This window comes from Petaurus breviceps, unplaced genomic scaffold (assembly GCF_028583685.1).
Source record: "Petaurus breviceps papuanus isolate PSGF00001 unplaced genomic scaffold, PetGlider_PUasm1.0 90865, whole genome shotgun sequence".
NCBI classification, from domain to species: domain Eukaryota; kingdom Metazoa; phylum Chordata; class Mammalia; order Diprotodontia; family Petauridae; genus Petaurus; species Petaurus breviceps.
The window spans coordinates 373,185-386,872 of NW_027187367.1; the positions used below are offsets into that span (position 1 = coordinate 373,185).

The following is a 13,688-nucleotide window of genomic DNA, read 5'->3' on the forward strand; positions in this document are numbered from 1 at the left end:
TGTATTGTGAAAGACTAACTATATTTCCCTCCATCCTATCCTGCCCCCATTTTTTCTATTCTCTTCTTTGACCCCGTCCCTCCTCAAAAGTGTTTGCTTACTTCCCCAATCTGCCCTCTTTTTTATAACCCCCACCCCTCATCCTCTTCCCCCCTACTTTCCTGTAGGGTAAGATAGATTTCCATGCCCAATTGAGTGTGTATATTTTTCCCTCCTTAGGCCAAATCTGATGAAAGTAAGGTTCACTCATTCCCTCTCACCTTGCCCCTCTTCCCTTCCACCGTAAAAGCTTTTTCTTGCCTCTTTTATTTGAGATAATTTGCCCCATTCTACCTCTCTCTTTCTCATTCTCCCAGTTATTAGTCCAGTTTTTAACGGTTTATGCACATTGAAGGGAAGGGATATGTTTTACATTCCTTTTTATATTTATATGTTTTATATCTCATAATCCCATGCATAGTGCTGCGTACTCAATACTTTTTGATACAGTATTGATCTATATGGACAAGGAGATTGGTATAGATCAGAGGTGTCAGATCTGACCCACAGTCCTCAATACTCTTGAGCTCAGCTGGGACCAGATTAAAATAGAGAAATAGTTAAGAATGTAAATAAAAATAAAACATGACTAATATTACATTCAAAAACAAAATCAATATATGGTCCACAGTGATCCTTATTACACACATCAGTGACCCAGGTTGCTAATTTGTGTTTGACACCACAGGTCTAGATGATCTCTAGGCCCCTTCCAGGTTTCCTGGTCTGTAATGCTATGATTCTCAGATCTGTACCTTGTCCTGTGGCTCACCTCATTCCTTCCACCTCTGCTTTACTTATCCAGTCAATCAGTAAGTCCTTTGGATTTTTGTCCACGTTTGTAGATCACTCTGCCTGCTCCTTTCTGTCCTCAGTTGCATCGTCTTCATTCATGTTCTCATGATATCTATCTTGTCTCAACTGTTGTTGTAGGTCTCTCAGCTGGTTTCTTCCTCCCTTTTCTATCCTATGCACAATGGCCAGAGGTTTGTTGTTGTTGTTTAATTCAGACCTGTTACTTCATCAATGTAAAAAATTCTTGGTGTGGAAACTACCTCCAGCGATGTAGATTGCAAATTATCAGTAACTTAAAAATCTTAAGACATTTACTTGAGACACTGAGGTTAAGTGACTTGTTAAGGATCACAGAGTTAGTATATGTCCAAGGTAGGACTTGGATCCAGGTCTCCCTGATTCCAAGGCCAACCACTATTCACTATACCATGCTGCCTCTAATAGCCAGATTAATTTTGTTGTATCTGAACATGACATTTCTATGCTCAAAAATCTTTAATCTTGTTGATAACTGAAAAAATTACAAACTCTTTTAGCCTGATATTCAAGACTAATCTGGACCCAACCTATTTTTCTGGCCACATTTCAACTGACAGTTTCTGTTGCAGTCAAATTGGAAGATTTACTGTACTCTGAAAGGTCCCCTCCTGGCCTGCTCCCCTACACTACCCTCCTCTCTTTTCCTACACTGTGCCTTTGTTCCTTTCTGCAGAAATGCCCTCTTCCTCATTTCTGCCTATTGAAATCATAACCATCCTTCAAGAATGGTTAACATTAATCAGATGTTACCTTCTTAAAAAACCTTTCCTGACCCATTTAGTTGAAAAGTGATCTCTTCCTCCTCTGAATTTATATAGCCATTTCTTTTTTTGTAAATCACTACTGGGACTGCATTTTAATTTTATTATTTTTATTGCAATATAGGTCTTAATGTTTTTAAACAATCTTTTATACTACATTAATTGTAAACAGTTACTAAAAGACATAAAGTGAACTTTTCATGAAAGTCCACTATCCAACAATTTGCCAATTCACTCAGAATATAAAAAACTTGAGAAATATTATCTAATGATATTTAAGAGCTGTAAATGACAATTCTTTCCATTTCTTATGCAAAACTGAAATACTCTACTATTTGTTGAACATAAACATAGATTGAACAGTTAATTTTTTTCTATAACAGCTACTGTACCTTCTCTTTTATACTCTCTGCTTGTACTTTTTCAATCAGGCTCTAAAATGTTCACAATCCATTCTTACTTCCTGCTCTTTCTTTTCCAGGCCTGGTGAGAAGGAAGAAAAAAATTCTTGAGATTTTTCAAACTGTTTTATCTCTATAAGCTCAAACTTTTGAGTCTTCTGTTAGAAAAACTGTATTTGATTTTCTGTTAAAAGAAATGACAGGATCAGACTAAGACCCCATAAGAACTCTACTATCTCCAACATTTTTTGGTTCTTTTATGTTTGGCTAACAAATGTGAGGCTACTCTTCTAAACTTTCATTTGTATAATGCCTCCTCGTTGTGGCCTGTTGTAAACATCACAAAAACCATTTATAGGCAGTGCCATCTTTGGGATTTCATTGATTCAATCTTGCCTAATAAAACCTTATACCTTTACTTGCTCATTCAATGGTTTATGTTTAATTTTACAACAGATGATAAAAGTAACACATAATAAATACACAATTGAAATTTTTTCTTAATAATTATTTGCTTTATAGTATCATCTTTAAGATACATTAAGACTATGGGTAGCTAGGTGGTGCAGTGGACAGACAATAGGCCCTGAAGTCAGGAGGACCTGAGCTCAAATCTGGAGTCAGAGACTTGATGCTGGGCAAGTCACTTAACTCCCATTGACTTGTTTCTATAGCATCAAAACTCTGGAAGCTTTCCAGCATCTCCATTCCATGCAGTATTTTGGGTAAAAAGTCTTGTAACTGTATCTCTTCTATTGTCAGCTGCTCTAAGTCTCTCTTTCTAACTTGAACAAATTCTTCCCTAGTATCCACCTGGTCAGTATCCTCCCTGCCTGCCATAACGCCTGTAGTGTCCCCCATTGCCGCCAGTGACCTCTGGTGCCTTTATATAGCCCTTTCTACCTCTTATGGTACTGATTGCAGTTGACTTTATAATATGACCATCTATGTGTCTTATATTCCTCTACTATACTTTAAGCATTTTGAAAGCAAGGACAAGTTCATAAAAGACCCTAAGACCATACCTGGAAAGAACCTTCTTTCTTGCTAGTCTTCAGCCTCTTCCTATCTACATATTCCTTTCCTTCCTGCATTCAAACTTGCCCAAGTCTCCCATCCTTAACCCTCATTAGACTCCAACATCCCCTCAAACTATTGTCTTATGTCTCTTGTATCTTGGTCAGAATTTTTGAAAAAGCTCATTCACTACCTTCACTTGTTCTCCTCTCACTTATTCCTCAGTCCTTTGCAGTCTGGTTTCTCAACTGAAATTGTCCTCCCTAAAGTTACCAATGATCTCTTAACTGGAAAATACAATAGTCTCTTCTCAGTACTCATCCTTCTTAATCTTTAATTTGATACTATTGACCACCCTTTCCTACTGGATACTTTCTTAATTAGGTTTTTGTGTTACTACTCTCTTGGTTCTCCTTTACCTCTCCAACCTCTCTGGAGTCTGTTAGTTCATCATTCTTATCATACCCTCTAACTGCAAGTGTTCCCTGAGGTTCTAGGCTCCTCTCTCTCTCGTTTTTAAAATTTTATTTTTATTTTTCAACATCCACTTTTATAAGATTTTGAGTTCCAAATTTTTTCCCTCTCACCTTTTCAAGACAGCATGTAATCTGATATGGGCTATACATGTACATATTAAACATTCCATATTAGTTATGTTGTGAAAGAAGAATCAGAACAGAAGGGAAGAACCATGAGAAAGAAAAAACAGAAGACAAAAAAGAAAATAGTATGCTTTGATCTGCATTCAGACTCCATAGTTCTTTCTTTGGATGTGGATAGCATTTTCCATCCCGAGTTTTTTGGAATTGTATTAGATCATATTGTTGAAACCGAATGTAACCCAAAACATTTCAAACACAACAGTTCCAAACATAACTTAGTATCTTTCCTTTCAAACCTATCCCTCTTTTATACTTCTCTATTTCTAATGAAGGTACTATTACTCAGTATACTATGCTCACATCTTAAAGTTATCCTTAACTTGTTATTCTCACCTCACTTACTCAGTCAATTGCTAAATCTTGCCATGTCTAATTTCACAACATTCCTTACATCTTATCCTTTCCTTCTATTCACACAGTTTTCCTTATCTGGCTCTCTCTCTTTTTGCCTAGATTATTGCAGTAGCCTCTTAATTAATTCCCTTGCCTTAAATCTTGAGACATTTTTTAAGTTTACTTATTTTTTATTATTCACTTAAAAAATTTCAGTTCCACATTCTCTGCCCCTTTGGTTCCTCCCGCACTGATTAAGAAGGCAAGCACTATGATACCATTATACATGTGAAGTTTCACAAAGCAGATCCCTGCCTTAAGTCTTTCACCATTGAATTCCATTCTGTATACTGCTGCCAAAATAATTTTTCTTAAGCTCAAATCTGACTATGCCACTCCTTTACTTAATAAATTCTACTGACTCCCTATTGCTGCTTAGATAAAATATAAATTCCTTTGTTTAGTTTTTAAAGCCCTTTACAACCTGGTCCTCACCTAGAGTGCTTTTCCTGCACTCTGCAAATGCATTCCAGCCAAACTAGCCTCCCTCTATTCTTCACACATGGCATCTATTTCTTATTTCCATATCTTTGTGTTGACCATTCTATATGTTCCTCTTTACCTCTATGTCATAGAGTCTTTTCTTTTAAGATTCGACTTAAACTGTCTTTTGTATGAAGCTTTCCTGCTCTCAGTTGCTAGTGCTCTTTCTCCCAAACTACCTTGTATTTAACCATTTTGTATTTATTATCTTTATATTTATTCAGCATATTCTTAAATATGTACTTGTTTCCTGCCCTATTTGGAAATAATCCTTGGTAGTAGGGATTATTTCACTGTGTTTGTATCCTCAGCACCCGCACAGTGCTGGTGAATAGATGGTACTTAAATGCTCAGTGATTGCCTTTACTAGTCATCTAGTCTAACCCCTTCAATTTACAGACTAGAAAACAGGCTTCTAGGTTAAGTGACTTATCTGATCCAGGTCATTGGTGAAAGAGGTAGTATTCAAACCTGAGTCGTCTAACTCTAAATACAGTAAATTTTTTTTTTTTACCATGCATCATTTTTGGTCTTTTCATTATTCTATTTCCCACAGTCTCTAGTTTAGTAGTAGCTTTCATATTGTAGGCATTAAATGTTTGTTGAATGAGCAGATGGTTGTAGCCACATTTTGTTTTCAATTGGGTCAAAGGAGATAATATTTGTAAAGTACTTAGGACTATGCCTAGTACAAAGTAGATGTAAATGCTTATCTCCTCCCTCCCCTTTTAAGTTCCTTTCTCACCTAAAATACTTTGATTGGAGCTTTGATTAGAGGATATCAAAGACTTCTGAGATTAAGAGACTAGGAGGTAGATGCAGAGCCAAGATGGCAGAGGAGAAACAGCAAACCAGCTGGACTTTCCCAACATTCCCCTTCAAACAACTTTTAAAAAACACCTCAAATCAAATTGTGAAGCAACAAAAGGTTGAGGCAAGACATTTTTCCAGTCCAAAACAACTCAGGAAGTCAGCTGGAGATGTCAGTGACACCCGGGTGGAAACAGGTGGTTTTATCATACCCTTTTTTGATACCCTTTCCCATTTGTAACTTGTTTATATTTCATTAATGCTAGAAAATAGATCTGGACATTTAAAATTGGAAAGTAAAGAAATTTTCTTTAAGAGCCTGAAACCATTTTTCTTCACTTAATTTTGATAAAGGTTATCTACTTATGATTCTACTTGTCATATTGCACAAGAAATTGCTGAGAAAATCCAACAGCGCAACCAGTGTGAAAGAAATGGTGAAAGTACAACCAAGGTAATAGCAGTAATAAATTATCTAATCTCCTTTGTTTTAGCTTTGAAAGTCTGAAAAAAACCTTTTATCTTTGAAGCTAATTATTCAAACTCTGTATTTTCAGTGCTTTAATGAAATACATGTATATATATATATACACACATACATGCACACACATACATACACACGTATTTATTTTCTCCCCTTTGAACCAATTCTGATGAGTGAAATTTAAGCATTGACCGCCTCCCCCCATTTCCTCTCCAGTGTAAAAGCTCTTCCTTGATTTCCTCTTTTATGTGAGAAGAATTTCCATTTTCTTCCTCTCCCTTCTCCCTTTTCTCCCAGTGCATTTCTCTTTTTCCATTTTTTCTCCCCTTATCATCTCTTTATTTAACTCTTCCAGTAATTCTTGTTGAGCTTGTGTCCAATTTGCATATTTTTTCTTTGAGGCTTTGTTCGTAATGTTTTCATGTTATCTTCTTTTGAGTTTGTGTTTTGATCTTCCCTGTCACCATAGTAGCTTTTTATGGTGAGTCTTTATTTGTTGTTGTTTGCTCATTTTCCTAACTTATTTCCTGATTTAAACTTTGTGTTAAAGTTGGTCTGTATTTAGCTGGGTGGGGAGGCAGTGTCTCAAGCCATAGGCTTTTTTGTTGCTGCTATTTTCAGAGCTATTTAAGGGCATCTCTCAGTTTTTGATGTTTCTAAGTGGTATGATCTGGGTAGAGGTGTGGTCTACTGGTCTGTGCTCTGGTCTTTACCCAGGAAGGGCCCTGTTCCTCTTCAGTCACAAGTGCTAATGCTCCTCTTAGCCCTGAAAACTCGACCTGGTCCCTTTTTCCCCAGAGCTGTGTATAGACAGTGTAATTGCCAGATAGTGTCCAGTCCTCTACCCAGTGTCAACTCAGGGCCCCTATAATTTTTTTCTGACCAGTTTTCTAATCTCATTACCCACTTCTGGGCTGAGAGCTTCTGAAGATGCTGCTTCTGCTGTTGCTGCTGCCTCCAAAGCCCACTGCTGGGGTTGTTTGTGAGGGCACTCTGGGCCTGTTTCCACCCGGGTGTCACTGACATCTCCAGCTGACTTCCTGAGTTGTTTTGGACTGGAAAAATGTCTTGCCTCAACCTTTTGTTGCTTCACAATTTAATTTGAGGTGTTTTTTAAAAGTTGTTTGAAGGGGAATGTTGGGAAAGTCCAGCTGGTTTGCTGTTTCTCCTCTGCCATCTTGGCTCTGCATCTACCTCCTAGTCTCTTAATCTCTCTTAATCTCAGAAGTCTTTGATATCCTCTATCCCTTCTCTTTCATTCCCCTAACCTTAAAAAGGAAAAAAATATGTCGTCTTTCGGGCCAAGGCCAACTCCTGCCCTGATTCAGCTCCGTTTCATGTGTGCTTTCCCATCTTTTCCAGCAGAATTTGTCCTCAGTGATCTTCCCTTTGGCTCTTGACTACTTCTTTTCATCTAATGGTTCCTTCTCTACTGCTTTCAAATATGCTGAAGTTTCCTTATCCTTAAAAAACCTCTATTAGACCCCAACATCCTCTCACATTATTGTCCTCCGTTTCTCTCCTTCCTTTTTTCAGATGTATTCCTTGAGAATGTTTTCTACACTCACTGCTGACACTTGTTCTCCTCTCACTAGCTTTTCAATTTGTTAGTCTTTTCATATTAGCTGAAACTGCTATCTCCAAAGCTATTAAGGATCTTTTAAATGCCAAATGTGCTGTTTTTTTCTCATTCTCCATCCTTCTTTACTTATCTGCTGCATTTGACTTTGTTGTGTTGATTTCCTTTCCTCCTAGATATTTTCTCTTCTCTGAGTTTTCATTATACCCTTGCTAGTTGGGGAAGGGGAAGAAAACAAGTATTTATGTAGGTTGAGTACTTTACAAATATTATTTCATTTGATCTCCACAAACTCTTGTCCACTGGAAAGGGGAGAAGGGGAAGGAATAAGCATTTATATAACATCTACTACGTTAGAGATTGTGCTAAGTGCTTTACAGATATTTCATTGATTCTTACAACAACCTTGCTTTTATTATCCCCATTATTTACAGTTGAGGGAACTGAGGCAAAAAAGTGATTAAATGATTTGTTCAGGGACACACTGCTAGTGAGTATCTGAGGCTGGATTTGAACTCAGGTATTCCCAATTCCAGGTTAGTGCTCTATCTGTTGTACCACCTAGTTGCTAGTTCTCTTACCTGACTGACTGTTCTTATTGCATTTATACCATAAATTGTTCAGCCATTCCCTAATTTATGGACACTTCCTCTGATTCCCATTCTTTGCTACCACAAAAAAACTATAAATGTTTTTGTACATTCTTAGTTAAAATTCATTTTGCTTAAGGGATACTTCCCTTAATCTTTTTTCCCTTTTATTCCCCCTTTTTCCCTTTCCCTCCTATTTCTCTGTTGAGTGAAATGTATTTCTGTACTCAACTCTGTGTGTATGTGTGTGTGTGTGTTTGTATTCTCTCCTTTGACAGGGTTAGATGAAAGTGAGGTTTAAGTTCATCTGCTTCCCATTGCCTCCTCCTCCTGGTTTGTATAGATGTCTACTTGTGCACCTTGATTATGTGACATAATTTTCTTTAACCTTTTTCTTCCCCCTTCTTCTAGTATATTCCTTTTCCTTGCTTTTCCAGTTCTTCTCTTAAGATCATCAAGACATAACAGAACCCCTTTCAAGTCAAGTCTTGCTTCATCTTTTATGGGACTTCTGGTTAAATTTATACTGAAGTTATAATTTTCTTTGAGGCTTTGTTTGTAGAATCATTCTGTATTTTTGAGTGTGTGTCTGTCACCATAATGAAAGCATTTGGGATTAAGTGATTTGCCCAAGGTCACAGCTAGTAAGTGTCAAGTGTTTGAGGCCTGATTTGAACTCAGGTCCTCCTAACTCCAGGGCTCTGTTCACTGTACCACCTGGCTGCCCCAGGATTCTTTTTTGCTTGCTCATTCTAATAGCCTACTTTCTGACTTTGGATTTTATGTCAGTACTAAGCCCTGCATACTTGTGGAGAGAAAGTCTGAGCTGTTCTTGTTGCTGCTTTCTTGGGATATTGAATCTTCTATTGTTCCAGAATCTCAGGGACATCTCAGCTCAGGAGACTTATAGACTTTCAGTGCTTCCAAAGAGATCTCATTCAGGGCAAAATCTGATTCTTGCCCTCTCTTGTCTGAGTTCTGCAAGTTCTTGGTCTTGGTTTGGTTCCCTGTCGTCAGTTTCCATAGATCTGTTTGTCTGTCTTTATATGACTACATAGGCGAGAAAAATGACTCCCTCAAATAACCTAGAGCCACTCTGTTTCTTAGCCTACTCATCTCCCATGTACTACCTCCATTCAGCCTCAGTCACACACAGAAATGGTCATACCCTTAACCTTGTCATCACCCACAAATGTACTATATCTATGTTGAGGAATTCTGAAATCCCCTTATCTGACTGTAATCTATTTCAGAGGGAGGACTCCATCTGTGCTTGACCTTATGTTGTTTAACATTTGTATTACTAAACAATTCAAAATGCATTCTTTCCTGATGATATATTAAAAAACTTGTCTTTGTTTATAAAAGGCAGCACATTACTATCATTTCTGAGATAGAAACAGTTTTTTTCTTTCCTTTGTAAAATCATATATATAACAGAATTTAAATTTTTTTTGTAATCTGTTGTACATTTTAAGACTGGAATAATTAAATGTGCTCTTTACTTTTCAGCTTACTGTCACAATCCGAGCTTTGTTGCAGAATCTGAAGGAAAAGATCACCCTCTTGAAGGAGTTATTGCTAAGAGCTGTGTCAACACACCAGATGTATCCATGCAAATATTTCAGTGCCCTTTATGGTATTTTAAGGAGCTGGGGGAGGAGGAAAAATTCTCTCTTGAGAGAATGATCTAGGCCACCCAGATTTTTCTACAGTGTGAGGAAGGCCTCCAAAATGCTACTTGTAATTTTAATTTTCTAGTTTAAGTCTTCACTAAATATTCAGTAGTCAGTATGCTAGCATAGCAGGATTTGCTTAAAAAAATATTCTATTTGGGTGTAATGTTTATATATAAGGAGCCTTTGTTTACATTTATATAGACTTCTGTAGTGTTCCCTGCTTGGAATTTCACTTTTTAAAAAGTATCAGCTATGCCTAGATGGATGGCTTGAATTGATTACAATTCTAAGCCGTGACTCCTGTTCTAGAACTGTTGTCACTGTTTCATGTTATGTAGTCTGTTCTTTAAGGACTCAGCACTAATAAGTATGTTGTATTAGAGCTTCCTTTTTTTCCCTCTTATGTAGATTACCTATGACTGAATTGTCTTATCTTTTATTTTTTTTTCTTGGAAGAGTCTGCTTGACATAAGCAGAGGCAGACAAAAATTTCAATTAAACTAAAAATATGTTATTATTTCTTTGACACCATAAACACTGTCAAGCTTTGTTAAAAATAGCTTAAGGAATTCATAATCTGAATTATTTTTTTGGAAAAATTTTGTTAGTCTGAAGTTCTCAATTAAACCTAAGTTTATAATGATTTTACAATTTATTCTCATCAAGAATGCTTGAAAGTCCTCTATTCCATCGAATAACCATATTTTCCCCAGAAACATGATACTCAGTTTTGCTGGGTAGGTGATTCTTGGTTTTAATCCCAGCTTCTTTGACCTCCGGAATATCATATTCCAAGCCCTTCGATCCCTCAGTGTAGAAGCTGCCAGATCCTGTGTTATCCTGATTGTGTTTGCACAATATTCAAATTGTTTCTTCCTGCCTGCTTGTAATATTTTCTCTTTGATCTGGGAACTCTGGAACCTGGCTATAATATTCCTAGGAGTTTTTTTTTGGGGGATCTTTTTAAAGAGGCAGTTGGTGTATTCTTTCAACCTCTATTTTGCCCTTTGGTTCTAAAACATCAGGGCAATTTTCCTTGAGAATTTCTTGAAGGATGATTTCTAGGTTCTTTTTGTGATCATGGCTTTCAGGTAGACCAGTAATTTTAAAATGATCTTTCCTGGATCTATTTTCCAGGTTAGTGGTTTTTCCAATGAGATATTTCACATTGCCTTCTATTTTTTCATTTGTTGAATCTGTTTAATAGTATCTTGATTTCTTATAAAGTCACTAGCTTCCATTTACTCCAATCTAATTCTGAAGGAATGATTGTCTTCAGTGAGCTTTTGAGATTCTTTTTCCATCAGGCAAATTTGGCTTTTTAAGGCATTCTTCTCCTCATTGCCTTTTTGAGCCTCTTTTGCCATTTGAGTTAGTCTAATTTTTAAGGTGTTATTTTCTTCAGTCAGGTTGTTGACTCTCTTTTCCTGATTTTCTTCCATCATTCTCATTTCTCTTCCCAATTTTTCCTCCACTTCTCTTATTTGGTTTTCAAAATCCTTTTTAAGCTCCTCTATGGCCTGTAACCAGCTTGTTTTTTTCTTGGAAGCTTTTGGTGCAGGAGTTCTGACTTCCTTGTCTTCCTGCCATTCCATGCTTTGATCCTTTTTGTCCTCAAAAAAGGAATCTAAAGTCAGATTGCTGTGCTTGTTTTGCTTCCTTTGCTTGCTCATGTTGCCACTCAGTTACTTGACTTTTGAGCTATTTGCCACAGTAGAACTCTGCTTCCAGAGAGAAGAACTTTGTCCCAAATCACTGGGGTTTTTACAGCTGCTGGAGCTATTAGTTGGCTACCCTCTCAGAAGCCTCCACAGGCTCTGGCACTGGTCATGCACCCCAGGACCTTCCCCTAGACAGTGATCCAGATCCAAGCAGGTTAAAGAAAAAGTGATTACCCCTCAGAATGGTCTCTTGGTCCCCCTACAATCTGCAGGCCAGGAGCTCTGAAGCAGCCATGTGGAGGCGGCTGCACAGCCGCCATGCCTCAGCCACTTCTCCCTCCTGGGGCAGAGGCCTGAACGCACTCTAGGACCCCCTCTTCTCAAAGTCCACACTGACCTCTCACTTTGTCTTTGGCATTTATCGGTTGATAATTCTGGAAACCACCACAGCTGCTGGTGATCCACTCTCCTGAAGTCCCTCCAGCCATCGCTGGTCGTGGCTGCCCTGTGGCTAAAACCATGGGCTGGGCTCTACTCCCAGCATGCTGTGCTGGACCCTTCCTGCTGGCCTGCCAGGTTGCCTTCTGCGGGAGATTTGTTTCTCTCTGTCACTTTGTGGGTTCTGTAGACCTAAAGTTTGTTTAGAGTCATTTTTTATGGGTATATGGAAGTTATGGGGGTTCACACAGAGTTTTCCTGCTTCTGTGCCACCATCTTGGCTCTGCCTTTCCTGAATTTAACCTTTACAATTTATTCTAAAATAACTTTCTTTCACTTTGAATTTGATTGCTGATCTTTCATACTAAAGATACTAATTTTGGTATTGTTCAGTTCATTGCCTAATGCTAAAAGTGGAAAAAAGTATACATATAGTTTGCAAGATGCAACCAAAATTTTTTTTAAAAGCTATCTGAATTGAACTTGCTTTTAAATTTTTTTCTTTTAAAAGCATTTTTATTGTAAACTTTTGTTTTTTTTTACAATATCTTTACATTCAAATATGATTCCTCCTGTCTCACTAAACAAGTCATCTTTTGTAATGTAAAAAGGTAATAAAAAAGAAAAAAGCAGCAATGTCAAATACCACATTTACTCGTGGTGTAATATATTCTGTATATATAAAACCTATATTCTGTATAGCATGTACCTACCTATTTAAAGAAGAAAAGGTGGTTCTAAATTTTTTATGATATCACTTCTATAATGCTAAAGCAAGCATTGTAAATGATTTTAGGATTAGTTGCATAAATGAACAGTTATTTAATTTTGCTCTAGTAAGAAACCTACCTGTTGGTAAAAGCATCATATCAATTTCAGTAGGAGAGAGGGCTTATTTTAAAAAATTGTAGCATTTTGTGATTACTTAAAAATTGTACAATTTTGTGATAACTTCCCATTTCCATCTTAAGAATCACAGAATTTTGGTATTGGAAAGGATCTTAGAGACTAGCTAGTTTGATTTTATTCAGTGACCAGAATGAAAATACCTTCACTATACGTGATCAACTAGACTTTGCTTGAAGATTTGAGGGGGTTCTCACTGCCTGCTCAAAATTATTTCGCTTTTGAATATATCTCATTGTCAGTAATTTTGGTTTAAAGTTAAGCCAAAATTTGCCTCTTTGTAACTTTTACTCATTGCTACAGGGAACTAGTACTTGCTATTTCAATTCCAATTAGAATAAGTCCAATTCTTCTTTAATATGACATTCATTTAGGTACCTGAAGGTAGCTGTCAAAATCTTCTCTTTTTTAGACTAAGCAGTCCCAATCCTTTAACTGATTTTCATATGCCATGCCCTCAAGGTCCTTTACCATCTTGGTTGCTCTTTTTTGGGTACTTAATTTTTTTTGGAGGGGGGAAAACAGGGCAGTTGGGGTCAAGTGACTTGCCCAAGACCACACAGCCAGCAGATGTTAAATGTCTGAGGCTGGACCCAAGCTCAGGTCCTTCTGACTCCAGGGCTGTCGCTTCACTCACTGCACCACCTAGCCACCCCATTTGGGCACTCTTTAGCAAAACAATGGCCTCAAGTAAAATGTGGGCTTAGATGAAGCATAATATTCCAAATGTATTCTGACCAGGACAGTTTACATTTGGACTCTCACCTCTCTAGTTCTATTTTACTGTATTTTCCTTAATGTAACCAAAGATTATATTAACTTTTCTTGGCTGTGTATTACCTTTTTGATTCCTGTTGAACCTGTAGTCCACTAAAGTCCCAGTATTTTTCAGATGAACTGTTTTTCAACATCTCCCCAATCTTCTGCTTGTGAAATTGGTCTTATTTTAAC

General features: G+C 37.3%; 1 protein-coding gene across 2 annotated transcripts in view; it reads left to right on the top strand.

The window, feature by feature from the left end:
- Positions 1 to 13,688, top strand: part of STX8 (syntaxin 8) — a 279,491-nt gene that overhangs the window by 5,822 nt on the left and 259,981 nt on the right. For both annotated transcript variants that reach the window (XM_069073085.1, XM_069073086.1), the window contains exons 2-3: positions 5,755 to 5,854; positions 9,566 to 9,660. In XM_069073085.1, the coding sequence (XP_068929186.1) occupies positions 5,755 to 5,854; positions 9,566 to 9,660 (195 nt within the window). The remainder of the gene's footprint in view (positions 1 to 5,754; positions 5,855 to 9,565; positions 9,661 to 13,688) is intronic.